Here is a 15958-nt window from a genome sequence, read left to right as displayed (position 1 = left end):
AGAATGACTACAAAGAGCAACCAAATCAAATGTTGGCAAGGATATAGAAGAGAGGGCCTCTCATACACTGCTGGTGGAATGTAATAAGGTACAACCATTTTGGGAAAAAGTCAATTTCTTAAAAAGTTAAACAGACACTTACCATATGATCTACCCATTCTACTCTTAGGTTTTTATCCAAGAGAAATGAAAGCATATGTCTACACAAACACTTATACATCAATGTTCACAGCACTTTTACTTTTAATAGCCCTAAACTGGAAAGAAACCTAAACATCCATCAACAGATGAATGGATAAACAAACTGTATGTCTACACATTGGAATATTACTCACCAATAACAAAAAAAGAACCACTGATGCATGCAACAACACATATGAATCTTAAAATAATTATGCCAAGTAAAAGAAGACAGGTTAAAAAAAAAAATACAGGGGCACCTGGGTGGCTCAGTCAGTTGAGTGTCCGACTCTTGGTTTTGGCTCAGGTCATGATCTCAGGGCCGTGGGATTGAGCCCCACATCCTGGCTCTGTGTTCAGCGGGGAGTCTTCTTGAGATTCTATCTCTCTCCCTCTCCCTCTACCCCTTCCCTGGCATGCACCTACTCTCCCTCTCTTTCTCTCACTCTTAAATAAATAAATAAATAAATCTTTTTAAAAAAAAGAGTACATACTGTATGATTCTATTTATATAAAATCCTGGAAAATGCAAACTAATCTATTGTGACAGATAGCATATCAATGGTTGCCTGGGAATAGGGATGGATGTAAGGATTGGACAGGAGAGAGAGATAACAAAGATTCATGAAGAAACTTTAGCAGATCATACACCACATTTCATGGGTGTATACATATGTCAAAAGTTGTCAATTCACACACTTTAAATATGTGCAGTTCATTGCATGTCAATTATGCCTCAATAAAGCCATTTTTTACAAAGAAATCTGTGTTCTAGAAGGATAGATCAACTTCTTGTCCTTTAGTCAATTTTTTTTCATATTATGGTTACTCACAGCTGAGCTTTTTATCAATATTCACTGAATAATGACTGAATAATGTTTGCAAAAAAAAAAAAAAAAAATCACTCCAGAGAAGTAAACTCCAATTGAGTGATACCCTGGGTCTGGGTAGGACCTATAGCCAAAGAATTTGATGACCGGACTTTGAGGTTTGGGCAGGGAACCTGATAAAATGGGGAAATGTGGTCAGGATTACATCTGATGTCAGGGATATAGGTGATCTGGCTGCCACACAGCTTTTAGGATTGATTCTATCTGCTGAATGGATGTCCTCTTCTTTGCTCACTGTTCCAGGCCCATCCTTCTTAGTGCAGAGAACGGCCTTCTACATGGAAAAGAACTGGGCTCCAGTAAAGGAAATAACTGCTTACTTGCTATAGCTTCTCCATGATCACTGTCCCTCACTCCACTTTCAGCTCACACTTGTGCCAAGCAACAGTCTCTATGGGCATCTTGTTCTCCCTCACACTGTTTCCAGATGTTGGCCAGTTCACACAATACCACCTGTACTAAGGCCTGGGGTACATATGAAACAGAACTATGTTCAAAAGCCTACCTCCCAAGAGCACTGGCACATAGCCTTCCAGGCTTGGGGACTTAGGAGGCCACACCACTCCAAGATTTGAAATGAGGAGCAGAAACTTCAGATTGCCATAAAAAGGCCTACCCAGTAATCTGACACAAACTTCCCTAGCTTATAATCAATAATAAAGCTGCTGTTTGCAATCAAGCACTGGTAAGTAACTGCTGCCTACTCACCACTCTCTTGTCCGGGACCCTCTGGGTAAACACCTTGTAGAGTCTCCAGCTCTTCCCTAGAATGGGGCCAAACACAAGGGAGGTCCCAATGCACAGCATGGATAGTCTTATCTACAGGGGGAAAAGGAGAGAAGCAAGAGGCATGAGAGGGACCTTTGTTGTTCTCCACATTCTGATCTGCAAAGCCTCAGTCCACACAGGGCATGGGGCAGGATGTGGACCACACTAAACATTCCAGTGATCACCCCTGAGAGTGTCCATTCCAAAGATAAAGGTAGCCACCACTACAGGAGATGCTGATTTAAAAATATATCAAAAGTTGGACATTTTGTTCAAAACAAAAACTTAAGATTTAACCTACCTGAATGAGAGTTTCCATTGAGCGTCCCTCTAAAGCATCTCGATCTTGAATCCCAAAGAGGTAAACACTACTGTAAGTCAGACAACTGCCAAGTAAGGTCACAATGTTCAGATTGGGACTGGACATCTTCACAATCCTAAAGTGAATCAGGAAGAAAGACACTTAGAGTCATGACCCTTTGGCATTAGAGTGAACAGAGCTTCCTCACCAGTATAATCTCCAATGTAACCTCGGAGTGAAGGGCCACTGGGAAGAAACCACTTTATAGCCCTGCAAAAAACTGTTAGGATTTATTTAAATTTATTTTCAAAAAGAACTAAATTCTGGCATTTCTCCAAGTCTTTAAAAAAAGGCCAACTTCTAAAAAACAGGTGGTATCAAAGAAGAGTTAGGACTTTTCCACGAAATTTATGGTTGCTAAGAGACGGCTATATGCAACCTAGTGAATAAATAACTAGCAGGTAGTTACCTAAAGAGATACAGCTTGGAGGCTTTAGAAATGAGCTGTAAGGTAAACTACTATTTGGAAAAGCTTTGTGATTTTTTTCACAATTTACTCTGTTTGATATGTAAAATTGTTTTTCCTTTCTCTGCTTGACCAAAAGAGAAAAAGGAAGCAGGGATTGAAAGCAGGAAATTTGGGAAGGGTTTTTGTCAAACAGTTTTAAATGAGTTTACAGAACAATTCAAAGATTAGAGGGAGGTGTGGACAATCTGGGTGTCAGACAGACCCTGGGCACCAACGGAGGCTCAGGACAAGGTAAAAATGTGTGACGTGGTTAATTTAAGGGGAAAACCAGGCTTATTCTGGACAGTGACTGATAACAATTAAGAAGGAATGTCATTGTATTTAAGAGTTTTAGTCTAAATAGTGTATTCTACATAAATTCAATATTTACATTAATAGTCACTGGATAATTACACTTAGTTATACTTTTGTTTTAAAATAATAACTGAGGAGGGAAGCATTCTTATCTATGTACCTGGATTACCCAGCTGACCACTTTAAAGTCAAGAGCCAAGGCAAAATCAGCTACTTAGTGCAGCCTACTTGTACTGACAGGCAAAGTACTCAGAGGCATTAAACAGTTTGGCAGTGCTAGACTTGCAAACATCATAACCAACAATGGCCCACCTTGATTACTTTGTGGCTGGCATCATAATTACATCCACACACACAAAAATACCAAGCCACTGCCCTGGGACTCAGACCCCAAGTACAGATAATGTAGACTAGTAAGTCCAGCTGAGCTTTACCTTGTCTTGGAGCAAAAACCTTGATTTTTTTTTTCTTCCTCTAAAAATGAGAACAAGTTTCATGGATTCCCCTTATAAAAAGGGGATAACAATAATACATCCCTCTCCCCCTGCCAGAGTTGTAAGGATTCAGGGAGGTAATATAGCAAATTGTGTGGCACAGTGCCTGGTGCAGAGTAATCATGTAGCCAACATTAACTAGTGATATTATTAATCTCACCATCTTCAGACTTTAGAAGCCTATGAATCACCTTTTCCTTTCCTGTTTCTTTTCTTTTCTTTTTAAAAGATTTATTTGTTTTAGAGAGAGAACGTGCATGTATGAGCGAGGTGGGGGGAGGGGCATAGGGAGAAAATCCGCAAGCAGACTCCCTGATGAGTGGGGAGGCTGACCTGGGGCTTGATCTCATGACTCATGAGATCATGACCAGAGACAAAACCAAGAGTCAGTGTTCAACCAACTGCAGTACCCAGGCACCCCACCTCTCCTGTTTATCACCTATACCCAATCAATCTATATCTGTAGAACCTGTATAAACCTGGATTATCAGTTCAAAAGTCTTTAATGAATTCTGATGTTTATATGACATCCATCAGCTCACAGGTATGATGTTTTAAAAGTCTTCATCAAATATCGGTTTCTGAACTTAGCTGAAACTCAGCTGCACATGTCTCACAGCCACACATCTGTGTTGTCCAGATCACTGATGGGGAGGTTTCTTTCTTAATTCTTCTCTGGGGCCATTTTATTTGAACACCACTCTACAATCAGATCTTCTTTGTGTTATCCAGCACTGCATGCAACCTTGATTTAGAATTTCTCACCCTCCTGACTTAGGAGGACCTGAGTTTATTTATTTTCTTTATTTTTATTTTTATTTTTTTAAAGATTTTATTTATTTATTTGAGACAGAGAGAATGAGAGAGATAGAGAGCACATGAGAGGGGGGAGGGTCAGAGGGAGAAGCAGGCTCCCTGCCGAGCAGGGAGCCCGATGCGGGACTCGATCCCGGGACTCCAGGATCATGACCTGAGCCGAAGGCAGTCGCTTAACCAACTGAGCCGCCCAGGCACCCTATTTTTATTTTTAATTATTATTTTTTATTAACACATAATGTATTATTTTTTTCAGGGTCTGTTTAGTTATTTTTGACAAAATATACATTACATAGTCTTCACATCTCAGAAGTTGATGCAAATTCATTTTCTAAATGGACATGTGGACTTATATATATATATATACATATTTATATTTTTCATAAAAAATTTTACTTAAAACTTGCATCAGAAAAAAAAATGAATAGAAGATGATTTACCTCTTTTGTTTGGTGAAGTTAACACCTGTGAAGTCACTGAAAGATGAATCATCTCCTATTCAGCAGATGAATTATGTATGTCTGGGGAATGTCTTTGCTACTTTAATAGGAATTCAGCCACCAATGTCACTTATATTTTTCTGTTGAACTAAAAGATGAAACCTACACATGCTGAATATTTTAATTAACCACAAACACATAATTTCCACAAAGCAAGAAGATTTCAATATTATATACTTAATTATAAATATTCAGTCCCATCGAGATTACCTATGTTGCGTTTATAAAGAGATAAAAGCTTGGACTGGGTTACTAGCACTCAGAAACAAGGGTTTTTTTTTTTTTTTTTTTTAAGGATTAGATAGCTATCTAATCTTTTTCTCTTCATTTATTAACTGGCAATGTAAGACAAGAGCTTTCTTGATTTTTCTATTCTCAAGTAAGTCTCAATATAAATAAATAGCCACCTATATCTGCAGAGACTGTATAAACCTGGATTATCATTTCAAAAGTCTTTAATGAATTTTGATGCTTATGTGACATCCATCAGCTCACAGGTATGATGTTTTAAAAATCTTCATCAAATATAGGTTTCTGAATTAGAGGTTTATTATACTTGTTCTGGAGGACTGACTGGGTCATCCTATTGTTTCTTCTTAATTCTGGTTATGAACTGAATTTGGAAACATGGCTTGCAAATAGGGTTGAGGGTATTTCTTGTGGCTATTAGAAAAGTTTCCTAAGATGTCACAGGGCCATGGTTTCTAAAATGCTATATGGGGGTCACTAAACTTTAGACATAGCTAAAACCAAGTATGAATGTCTTTCTAAAAAGATTTTTAATAAAACACTTAAGATTAAATTGTGAGAGTTAATTGAATTTCTTTTTCAATCCACTGTTTTCGATCCATGCTACAGTGGGATTATAAATCTACCTCAGCTGGATATGTTCCAAACTGCTTTATTATAATGTTGTCTTGTGTGTTTCAGCAAATAGTAATCATTTTGGGGTGCCTGGGTGGCTCAGTTGGTTAAGCGACTGCCTTTGGCTCAGGTCATGATCCTGGAGTCCCAGGATCAAGTCCCGCATCGGGCTCCCTGCTCAGTGGGGAGTCTGCTTCTCCCTCTGACCCTCCCCCCTCTCATGCTCTCTCTCTATCTCATTCTCTCTCAAATAAATAAATAAAATCTTTAAAAAAAAAGTGATTATTTTGCTACTTTGCTTATTTCTAATGTTTTAGGTTCAAAATCTAAACCCAATTCAAATTCTGTACACCTCAAAGCAATATTTATGTGACTTCTAATCATATGTGTTCTAATTCTGTATCATAATGGTGAGAGTAGCTTGGCCCTGTTCCTTCCTCTCCTGTGTGGGCCACCATTCTAGGAGGCCATCCTAGGAGATTTCATTAACCTTCCAACCTCCAGAGTTCTAAATTCTTTTATCATAATGACTTCACTTTATTCTGCTTTTAGATACCCATCCCCAGGGTTGCACCTTGGATGTTACAATCATTCAGAATGATTCCACTTCAGAAATTTTGAAAACCAATATTCCCCTCTTTGATCCAAAATTGAACTCTTACTCTTCTCCCTGGACCTGTTCTTCTCATATTCTTCCCCAGTTCAGATAATAGCAATTCCATCTTTCTATCTGGTTGGACCAAAAATCTTGAAGTCATCCTTGACTCTTGCTCACCACCCACATTCAATCTGTCATGAAATCCCCCTGGTTCTATCCTTGAAATACATCCAGAATCCAACTACTTACCACCTCTGTTGCCACCACCCTGATCAAAGTCTGACTTTGCATTTCTCATTTGGATTATTACAATAGCCTCCTAACTCGTCTTCCTGCTTACTCTGGGCCCTTCCTAAGTCTATTTTCAACATAGCAGTCAGAGCAATCCATTAAAGGTAAATCAGATCATGTCACTTCTCTGTTCAGAAGGCTGCAGTGCAGTGCCTTTCTAATTCACTCAGAGGAAAACTCAGTCTTTACCAGAGTGTACAAGGCTTATATATTTAGGTCCCCATTATCTATCCCATTTCCTACTTCTTCCTCTTGCCCACTCCACCCCACACAGGCCTCCTTGCTATTCCTTGAAAACACCAGGCACTCACACACTTCAAGGCTTTGAAGTGGCTGTTCTCCCTGTCTAGAATATTTTAATTCATATATTTGCATGGCTCATTCCCTCTATCCTTTTATGTCCTTGTTCAAAAGTTACCCTCTCAAATCAGGGCTACCACCCCATTTAAAATCACACTCTTCCTCAGAATCCCAAATCCTTTTTAACCTGTTCTATCTCCATCCCACCACAATACTTACTACTTTCTAAACTATTACATAATTTACATATTTATTATTGTTTATTGTCTTCTCCTCCCAATTAGAATTGTTCATGATGTACTCCCAACACTAGAACACTACATAGCATTTTGAAAGCACTCAGTAAAGGGGCGCCTGGGTGGCTCAGTTGGTTAAGTGTCTGACTTTAGCTCAGGTGATGATCTCAGGATCCTGGGATCAAGCCCCACATTGGACTCTGTGCTCAGCAGAGAGTCTGCTTCTCCCTCTCCCTCTGCCACCTCTGCCACTCATGCTCTCTCTCTCAAATAAATAAATAAAATCTTAAAAAAAAAAAAGAAAGCACTCAGTAAATACCTGACGAATGAATGAATGAGCCCCCTGCTCTCCAGCCCTCTCATATGCTCACTTTTAACACACTTGCTCATTGACAGCCTGCAGACCTCCTGTTCCCTGGCTCTTCAGCTTCCTTGCAGTCTGTCAGTCTCTCTTCCTTTCTGTACCCAATGTGAAACCTCTAGTTGATCATCTGAACTGTTCTCTCGGCAACACCCACTTCCTTTTCCAAACAAGCTCTTTTGCTGCATCTATCTGACAAAACTCTTTATATCCAAGAGCTGAATGTTGGAGAAAATTTTATAACCTTGCAGACTGTTGCCATCAAAATCAATGGCCTCTAAGGTTAATTAGCAGGGCTTACTGTACTACCAATTAATCTTTTTATTTGTTCTATGAGGTATGCTTCACATCTTCTTTGTGGGTGACCCACCTCATTGGATTCAAAGAAATAAGAGCACATATCTGTCTGGATGATGCCCTCAGTCTAGGTTTGGTGCCCTCCTCTATGGCTTTATAACACCCCAGGGTATATGTGCATCACTACAATTGTCATGTTATATTACCAGCTTTTTATGTTTGTCTCACTAGACAGTTTCTATCCCTCAAAAGCCAGGCTGTTTCTTATTTATCTGTATCTCAGCTCCTAGCACAGTCTTTGCAAAATGGCAAGTGTTCCATAACCATTTGTTGAATGAATGAATGAATTCATTGATAGATATGAAAGACCCATCACTTCTTCCTTTCTTTGTCCTCTTGCCTAATCTCATTTTTTCTTGGCAATGTTCTCCTCTGTTAGGCAGAAGGATGAGGCTCTCATCCTTCCAAAAGGGTGCCAAATGGCTCTAAAGCAGCAGAGATCTCTGACAATCAGAGGGAAAGTCAAGAGTTGGTTCAATGTCTGTGTGTTAAGACAAAAGGGGCACATACTGGGTTATGATAGGAGTTTTAGGAAGCCCCTCCTGCAATGGCTGAGATCTTCCTGGCATTATTGAACACAAAAGGCCCAAGATATTTTGGGTGCCTTGGACTTCCATAGACACTGGGTTTTGACAAATCTCCACACCCCAAACTGTCACTCAAAAGCCTTGTCGTTCCGGTGATCCACTCCTTTGCTTCCCCACTCAGCATGGTGCTGGGAGAGTCTAAAAATAAATGAGAGAAAGAATCCTCACAGGAGGCTGGTGAAGCTTCTCTTTGTTCCTAGGAAAGTGCAGCATCTTGGGGATGTGTATATTCATATATGCATGCACACATATGTGTTTACTTGTCTCCAATGAAATCAGGCCACTTGAAAGATTCCTTTCCATTGGCTGAATTCTTCCTGGAGAATTCCCCCAGGAAATGCTTTTGTCCAATATGTCTCTTACATCATGTGTCGAGGGCTATGGAGGCCCAGTGATATGATGACAGGCCTTGTCAAGCAGTTGATGGATGAGCCCTCATCTTCACGACCGCACAGATTACAGTCTCAGCTGACATCTGCTCAGAGGTTAATAACATGCATCCCATTCCCCGACTTCAGAAAATCTGCTGATCTTGGACTGAGCTAGGCCAGGACGCATGCCTTCTCTTTACATCCTTGTAGCTACTAAATTATGTTCCGTAGCAAGCTAAAACACTCAGTCCTGCCTCTTGTCCAGGGTGGGCCAGGCCTCTCTAAATCTGTCTGCTTTCCTGTAGTTGTAAGTGCTTGTATAGCTTTGTTTTACATGGAGAACAGGCTCCTACTGCTATTCTGTCAGTTCAGGCCTGCAGCTGCTGAAGCTGGAGATGAACTGAAGAACAAAGACATTCTGCCTGCAAGATAGCTAGATGATTAGCAGTGGTTGGACTCGAAGACATCTACTTTCCTTTCCAGCTCTCCCCTTCTAAACTTATTGCAGAGGCAAGTTCTTTTTCCACTACTGCTGGCTTATTAATAAGCCAGTCATACTTTGTATTTCTGCCTCTCTACCTTAAGCAGGAACAAGAGGCTGACCTGGTTATCAGAGATGCTTTAGAATTTACATCTCAGTCCATCAGTCGATCAGTCAATCACCAAAACATTTAGTTATTAAGTGCAAAAGAAAACTCGCTAACGAACCTGCCCCCAAGTTTCCCTTTAGCAGATAACCTCAGTGTTTCCATATTTTATTAGTTATTATCTTTTTAGTGATCTTCCTATGTTAAGCATTAACTAAACAATTCCTAAATATCTATTTGTTAAAGTATTAAGAACTGGAGATAGGAAGGCAAATGAGGTTTAATTTCTATCCTCAGCTCATTTGGACACTACCTCCTGGTTTCTAACTTTTTCACTGCAAAGACAATTTTCTTATTCTGCCTTTTTTCTTTTAGAATAGAAAAAATTTTAATTTAATATTAGCAGTTGTTTTCGCAGTATCACTGGGCCATTTAATAAAATCTATGTATATGAATGTATGCTCATTATAAATATTTGTATGTGAATATGCATATAAATTTCCAGAGAACAAATTTCAGAATATATAGCTCTCCTAGACTATGTAAATAGGCCAAAGGATCATTTTTAAAATGCGTTCTTGCAAATATTTTTAAAGCTGAAATGTGGAAATTTAGATATAAGGCCAAATGCCCATTACTTCATTTTACAGCTCACGTTTAGGACAGTAGTGAAAAAGCATACTGATAGATTCAAGATAAGCTGGTGATGAGAGGGGGAAAAAAGCCCCAAAGGGTACCCTTACTAGAAAGGAGCTTGTATGGCTTTAATTAGGAGTATTATGGCCACATTCCACATCAATTAAAAAAAATTAGTTTCTAAATATATTTTTGCCCATGTCTCATGCAATTGTAATATATCTTAAATGTGTTTTAAAATGCCAGGGGGAAAAACGCTAGAAACACAAAAATCCTCTCCTCTCATATAACCTCAGACCCTAGAGTGTAGGCATGTGTTTTAATTTATGAAGCAGTGATTTCAACTTCCTTTCTCTCCTTAGACGCAGGGGAAGGCCTTGAGCAGTCCCTAGCCGGAGATTGTAGCACTTCCGAAAGGGCACAGCAGATGCCCTGATTTTAAGTAGAGCATAAAGCACAAGCACATTTGGCCCCATGAAGCAGCCAATCACAGGGAGTCTGCTGTAAACCAGAATATTATCTATTGTCTACCAGGTGACATGTCCATCGATGTCTCTGAGGCATGGAGCATTCGCCAGCCGTGTTGGGAAGGTTTCCTTCCTCTCCTTCCCCTTCTTTCTGGTCCTCAGGGTTGTGGCAGGAGAACTTGGGGCTTTGGTGAGTCTGAGAGGAATCCTGAGCAGCTACAGCTGCTGGAGTCACTCTCTGCTGGGCCAGAATCTGGGAATCCTTGGCGTGGGGACTGGGTTTTACCTAGCTTTGCCCCGTAGTGCCTGACACAGGGCCCTGAACCTCGTGGAAACTTACTGTTTGCTATCCTGGATAAATCATTAGAGTTAGAAGGCTCCTAGAGGTCCAGTACTTAACAGAGATAAAAGGGAGACTGTCAGCAAGGCACAAACGGCTTGTTCCCCACCACTCTGGCCCCGGAATTGCCGAAGACAGGATTGGAGTCTGAGGGTCATGAGGAGCACTGTTTAAACCAGGGATTGGGCCTGACCTTCTCATTTTATGATGAAGGGACCCTGCATGGCAGTTTTGTACCCAGATAGGGACCACAATGGGACAGCTAATGCAGATGCTCTGACTCCTGGTTCCCTCCCGTGTTCTTTCACTTCTGCCCTAGGTTACTCTAGCCACCTGGGACCCAGTGTCCACCCTTCTGATAATGAACTTCTGCTAGGGGCCTTCTTGACCCTGGTTTCTTTTTTCTTTTTTTAAAGATTTTATTTATTTATTTGACAGAGAAACACAGCGAGAGAGGGAACACAAGCAGGGGGAGCGGGAGAGGAAGAAGCAGGCTTCCCGCCAAGAAGGGAGCCTGATGTGGGGCTCGATCCCAGGACTCTGGGATCATGACCTGAGCCGAAGGCAGATGCTTAACGACTGAGCCACCCAGGCGCCCCTTGACCCTGGTTTCTAGTGTCTAGCAGTAGCACTGGTGGTGGGCCAAGGGTTTTTACCTGCCTCCTCAACCGAGGCTCCTCAAAGGCTCCATTAGCTGGCATTTATTGTCAAGTGGACAGAGAGGAAATCCTGAGTCCTCTGGAGGGCCTTCTGCTGGGCTTTGCCTGCCCTTTCCAATTCTGAGTACTGGCCTGGACCTTGGACATTGTCATGGCTCCTGACTTTACCTCTGGCTGGAACCCCACACTGCATTTTTGCCACAACGGGCTTTGGGCTCTTGGTTTTCATCATTGCCTAGAGTCTCTGAGTCTTGGCCCCAGCATGGCCTAGAAGTGTCTGCCCTAGGCTGTGACAGGAGTTGTGTGTTCTGTCCTGTAATCTGATGTGAAAGGAACAACTGTTAGATAATCTGTGTGTGTTTAAGCAGCTTTTGTGGATTAACGTTGAAGTTAACATGATGTAGTGGGAAAAGCATGGGCTTTGAAATCAGACTGACTAGACTGCCTACCTGTGTATGGTGGATGATTTGCCTAACCTTGCTGAGGTGGTTATCTAAAAATGGGAAAAATAATATTTATCCTCTTGAGTGCTATAAAGGTCAGAGATAATGTATCTAAAATAAAAAGCATGTAAGAGGCCTGTAATAGAAAGTAACAACTGTTCATTTTAAGTTAAATGGTCTGAATTTACACATATAGGGACTAAATGCTGATTTTTATGATGAGTTTGAAGTACTGAAGGATCTTGAAGTACCTCTAAATCATCAAAAATTATATTGCAGTCAGAATCATTTGAATGTATGTTTTTTCTGTTTCTTAGAATATTGACAATGATATGGAATAATATTAAAAAGAGTAGCCAACATTGATTATATATATATATATATTTTTTTTTTTTTTAAGATTTTATTTATTTATTTGACAGAGAGAGACATAGTGAGAGCAGGAACAAGCAGGGGGAGTGCAAGAGGGAGAAGCAGGCTTCCCGCGGAGCAGGGAGCCCGATGCGGGACTCGATCCCAGGACCCTGGGATCATGACCTGAGCTGAAGGCAGACGCTTAACGACTGAGCCACCCAGGCGCCCTGATTATATATTTAATATTTGCTAGGCAGTTGCTAAGGGCTCCACATACTCTATCTAATGCAATCCTCACAGCATTCTGAGATACATAGCATCATTACCCCTACTTTTAAATAGGGAGATGGGATTCAGCAAAGTTCAATAAGGCGATCGAGTCACATGCCTAGTAAGAGATGGGGCTAGGATTGACATGGAGTTTGATTCCAGAGCCTGGGTTCTTTCACTGTTGACACACTTAACCTTTTGTAAACATTGTTAAGGAGTAACCCTTATCCCCCCTCTCTCTGATCTCCCACTGAGGCCTATTGAGGAAAGGTTTTCCTCTCTCTCTTCCCACGTGGGAAACTGCTGAGGAGGAAGCTTTCACCTCCCTTTTCACCTCAGGACCCACACTCCCCCAGGTGGGCAGCCCTAAGCACTCAGACTGGAGAGAGGTGAACAGGCCTAGGCCAAGTTCTACCAGAAGGTCTCCAAGGCAGGAATCTCCCCTCTTCTCTTCTCCTTCCCCATCTCTACCAGACAATGAGCTCTCCTCCTCTCCCTGGCCCCCATTTTAGCATCATGTCAAGGAGCGCTTTCTAATTTGGCTTTCACCCGCAATCCCTGTGCTTTCTTTTCCTCAAAAAACTTTTTATTTTGAAATTATCTGAGACTCATAGAAGTTGCAAAACAGCTTGACCTTTAACCCAGCTTCCTTCAAAGACAACATCTTACATAACTAGATTACATTATCAAAACCAGGAAACTGACAGTGGTGCAATACTATTAACTAAAGTATAGAGTCTGTTTGAATTTCACCAGTTTTTATATGTGCTCTTTGTGTGTGTGTGTGTGTGTGTAGTTCTATGAAATTTATCATATATACAAATTAGTGTAACTACCACCATAATCAGTATACTTAACTGTTTCATCGTGCAACAAAACTACCCTCAGACTATCCTTTATAGTCACATCCTCCCTCCACCTATAACCTCTGACAACCTCTCATCTATTCTTTATCATTATAAATTCATCTCCTGATAATACAATATAAGTAGAATCATACAGGGTGTAACCTCTTGAGATTGGCTTCTTTTATTCAGCATAATGCCCTTGAGATTCATCCAAGTTATTGAAATGTATTAATAGCTTGTTCCTTTTTATTGTTGGGTAGTGTTCCATTATATGGATGCACCACAGTTTGTTCATCCATTCACCTGCTAAAGGATCTTTGGGTTGTTTCTATTTTTTGATTATTAAAAATAAAGCTGCTGTAAACATTTGTTTTTGTGTTTTCACTTTTCTAGGAGTAAATACTCAGGAGTACTATTCCTGAATTACACAGTGAACATATGTTTGATTTTATACAAATTTACCAAATTGTTTTCCAAAGTAACAGTACCATTTTTTTTCCTTTTAAGATTTTATTTAAATTGTAGTTAGTTAACATACTTAACTATGTTAACATTAGTTTCAGGGGTAGAATTTAGTGATTTATCGGTTGCATATAACACCCAGTGCTCATCACAAGTGCTCTCCTTAATGCCCATCACCCAGTTACCTCATCCCCCACTCACCTCCCTCCACCAACCCTCAGTTCTCTATAGTTAGAGACTCTTATAGTTTGCCTCCCTCTCTGTTTTTATCTTATTTTATTTTTCCTTCCCTTCCCCTATGCTCATCTGTTTTGTTTCTTAAATTCCACATATAAGTAAAATCATACGATATTTGTCTTTCTCTGACTGACTTATCTCGCTTAGCATAATACCCTCTAGTTCCATCCATGTCATTGCAAATGGAAAGATTTCATTCTTTTTTGATGGCTGAGGTAACATTACCATTTTACATAACCACCAGCAATGTATGAGACATCCAGTTTCTCTGCATCCTGCTGACAGTTGGTACTGTCAGTATATGTGCTTTTGGCTTGTGTGACACATGTAAACCTTTAAGAGTAAATATATCATTTGATTATCCAATTCTGTGTATTTGTATGCACTCTAACTGGACCAAACCCTGGAGGGGAAGGGTATGTTTTAGGCTCTGAATTCTTATCAAGCATCTCCTATGTGCCAGACCCTGTGGCAGGTGATGGGAAATACACAAAATATTGTATTTGACTTTGCAGACTCAATTTGTAGCAGAGGAGATGGATAAGTGTATAGGTAAATATGATTATGAAACAATGTAATAAGTGTATATAAAGTACTATGGGCATTGATAAAGGAATGCCCTTAGAACAGTGGTTTTTAGATTTTAGAATTGGAGGAATCACCTGAAGAGCCTGTTAAAATACAGTTCTGGTCATCATCCCCTAGAGTTTTAGATTCAGTAGGGTCTAGGGTAGGGCCCCAAGAATTTGTATTTTTAACAAGTTCCCAGATGATACTGATGCTGCTGGCCCAGGGCCATTTTCATGAATAAGAGTTTGTCTTAAAGGATGAAGAGGAGTTTGTGAAGTAAAAAATGTGAAGAGTCATGAGACAAGGAAGAGCATAAACAAAGGTGTGTTGAAAAAAGTAGTGGTGTGCTCGAGAAACAGCTACTACCCTGTATCATGAAAGCATAACTTACTTTAAAGGGAATAAGCAGAAATTGTAGATTAGGGCTAGACTACAAAAGATCCTAAATGCTTATCTAAGGAGTTGTAGAAGCAGTAGAAGTCTATGTTTGAAAATCAAGTCTGTGTTTGTGGAAAAAATGCTGGCAAGAGAGCAGTAGCTAACTTGGAAATGGGATAGAGCAGCGAGGGGGCTACCGCAATAACCCGGATGGAAAGTTGATCAGGGCTACACTTGGGCCATGGAGATGGGCAGCAGAAGACAGACTTAGAGACATTTGAGAAGCTAACATCTAAGACTTGGTGACTAACTGGATGTGTAGGGAGACAAAGGAATCCAGAATGAGGAGTGGGTGGATGGTAATGCTGTATTAACTGAGATTGGAACTACACAGAGGTAAAGCAAGATTCATGGTAAGGGTTGAGTCTGGTTTTTGGTCACTGAATCTGAATTAACTAAGGAAAGCCCATTTCAAAATATCAACTGTAAAGTTAGAAAATGGGACTTGAAAGAGGCAGGGCTTGGGGATATGTTGCAAGAGGGATTAAGACCAGGGGGGTGTATAGCATAAAAAGTGAATGTAGACTGGAACTCAGGCGGATACCAACATTAAATGGGGAGGCAGAGCATGGGAGCCAATGGAAGCAGCCGTCAGGGAGCAGAGAGGTAAGTCAGGACATTCAGGCATGATAAAGTTAAGGAAAGAGAAGGCTTCAGAAAGGAGGAACTGAGGAGATGGTTAAGTGTTATATGGCTTGAGGCTAAATAGGATGAAGTCTAAAAAGAGATCCGTTAATTTAATGACCTGCTCAAGGGGTCATTTCAGTGAAATCAGGGCATGGGTTGAAGAATAAATGGGAGATGAGGAAGTGGAGGCAGCTAGTGAAGAGCACTCTTTTCAGAGGGTCGGCAGCAAGAGGAGAGAGAGGCATGACCAAGGGAATAATTTCTCCTAGAGGACTTCAAAAAT

At 40.5% G+C, this 15958-nt stretch overlaps 1 protein-coding gene across 1 annotated transcript in view; it reads right to left on the bottom strand.

Annotated features, from left to right (window-relative positions):
- The window catches only part of GPR156 (G protein-coupled receptor 156), an 83627-nt gene that overhangs the window by 19823 nt on the left and 47846 nt on the right, over window positions 1-15958 (bottom strand). Inside the window, exons 5-6 of the mRNA XM_035000082.1 lie at window positions 2140-2275; window positions 1779-1889 (exon numbers count right to left, since the gene is read on the bottom strand). Coding sequence (XP_034855973.1) covers window positions 1779-1889; window positions 2140-2275 — 247 coding nt within the window. The remainder of the gene's footprint in view (window positions 1-1778; window positions 1890-2139; window positions 2276-15958) is intronic.

This window comes from Mirounga leonina, unplaced genomic scaffold (genome assembly GCF_011800145.1).
Source record: "Mirounga leonina isolate KUSES-001 unplaced genomic scaffold, KU_Mleo_1.0 Mir_115, whole genome shotgun sequence".
In the NCBI taxonomy this organism is placed as follows: domain Eukaryota; kingdom Metazoa; phylum Chordata; class Mammalia; order Carnivora; family Phocidae; genus Mirounga; species Mirounga leonina.
This window is presented reverse-complemented; position numbering and strand designations above follow the sequence as displayed.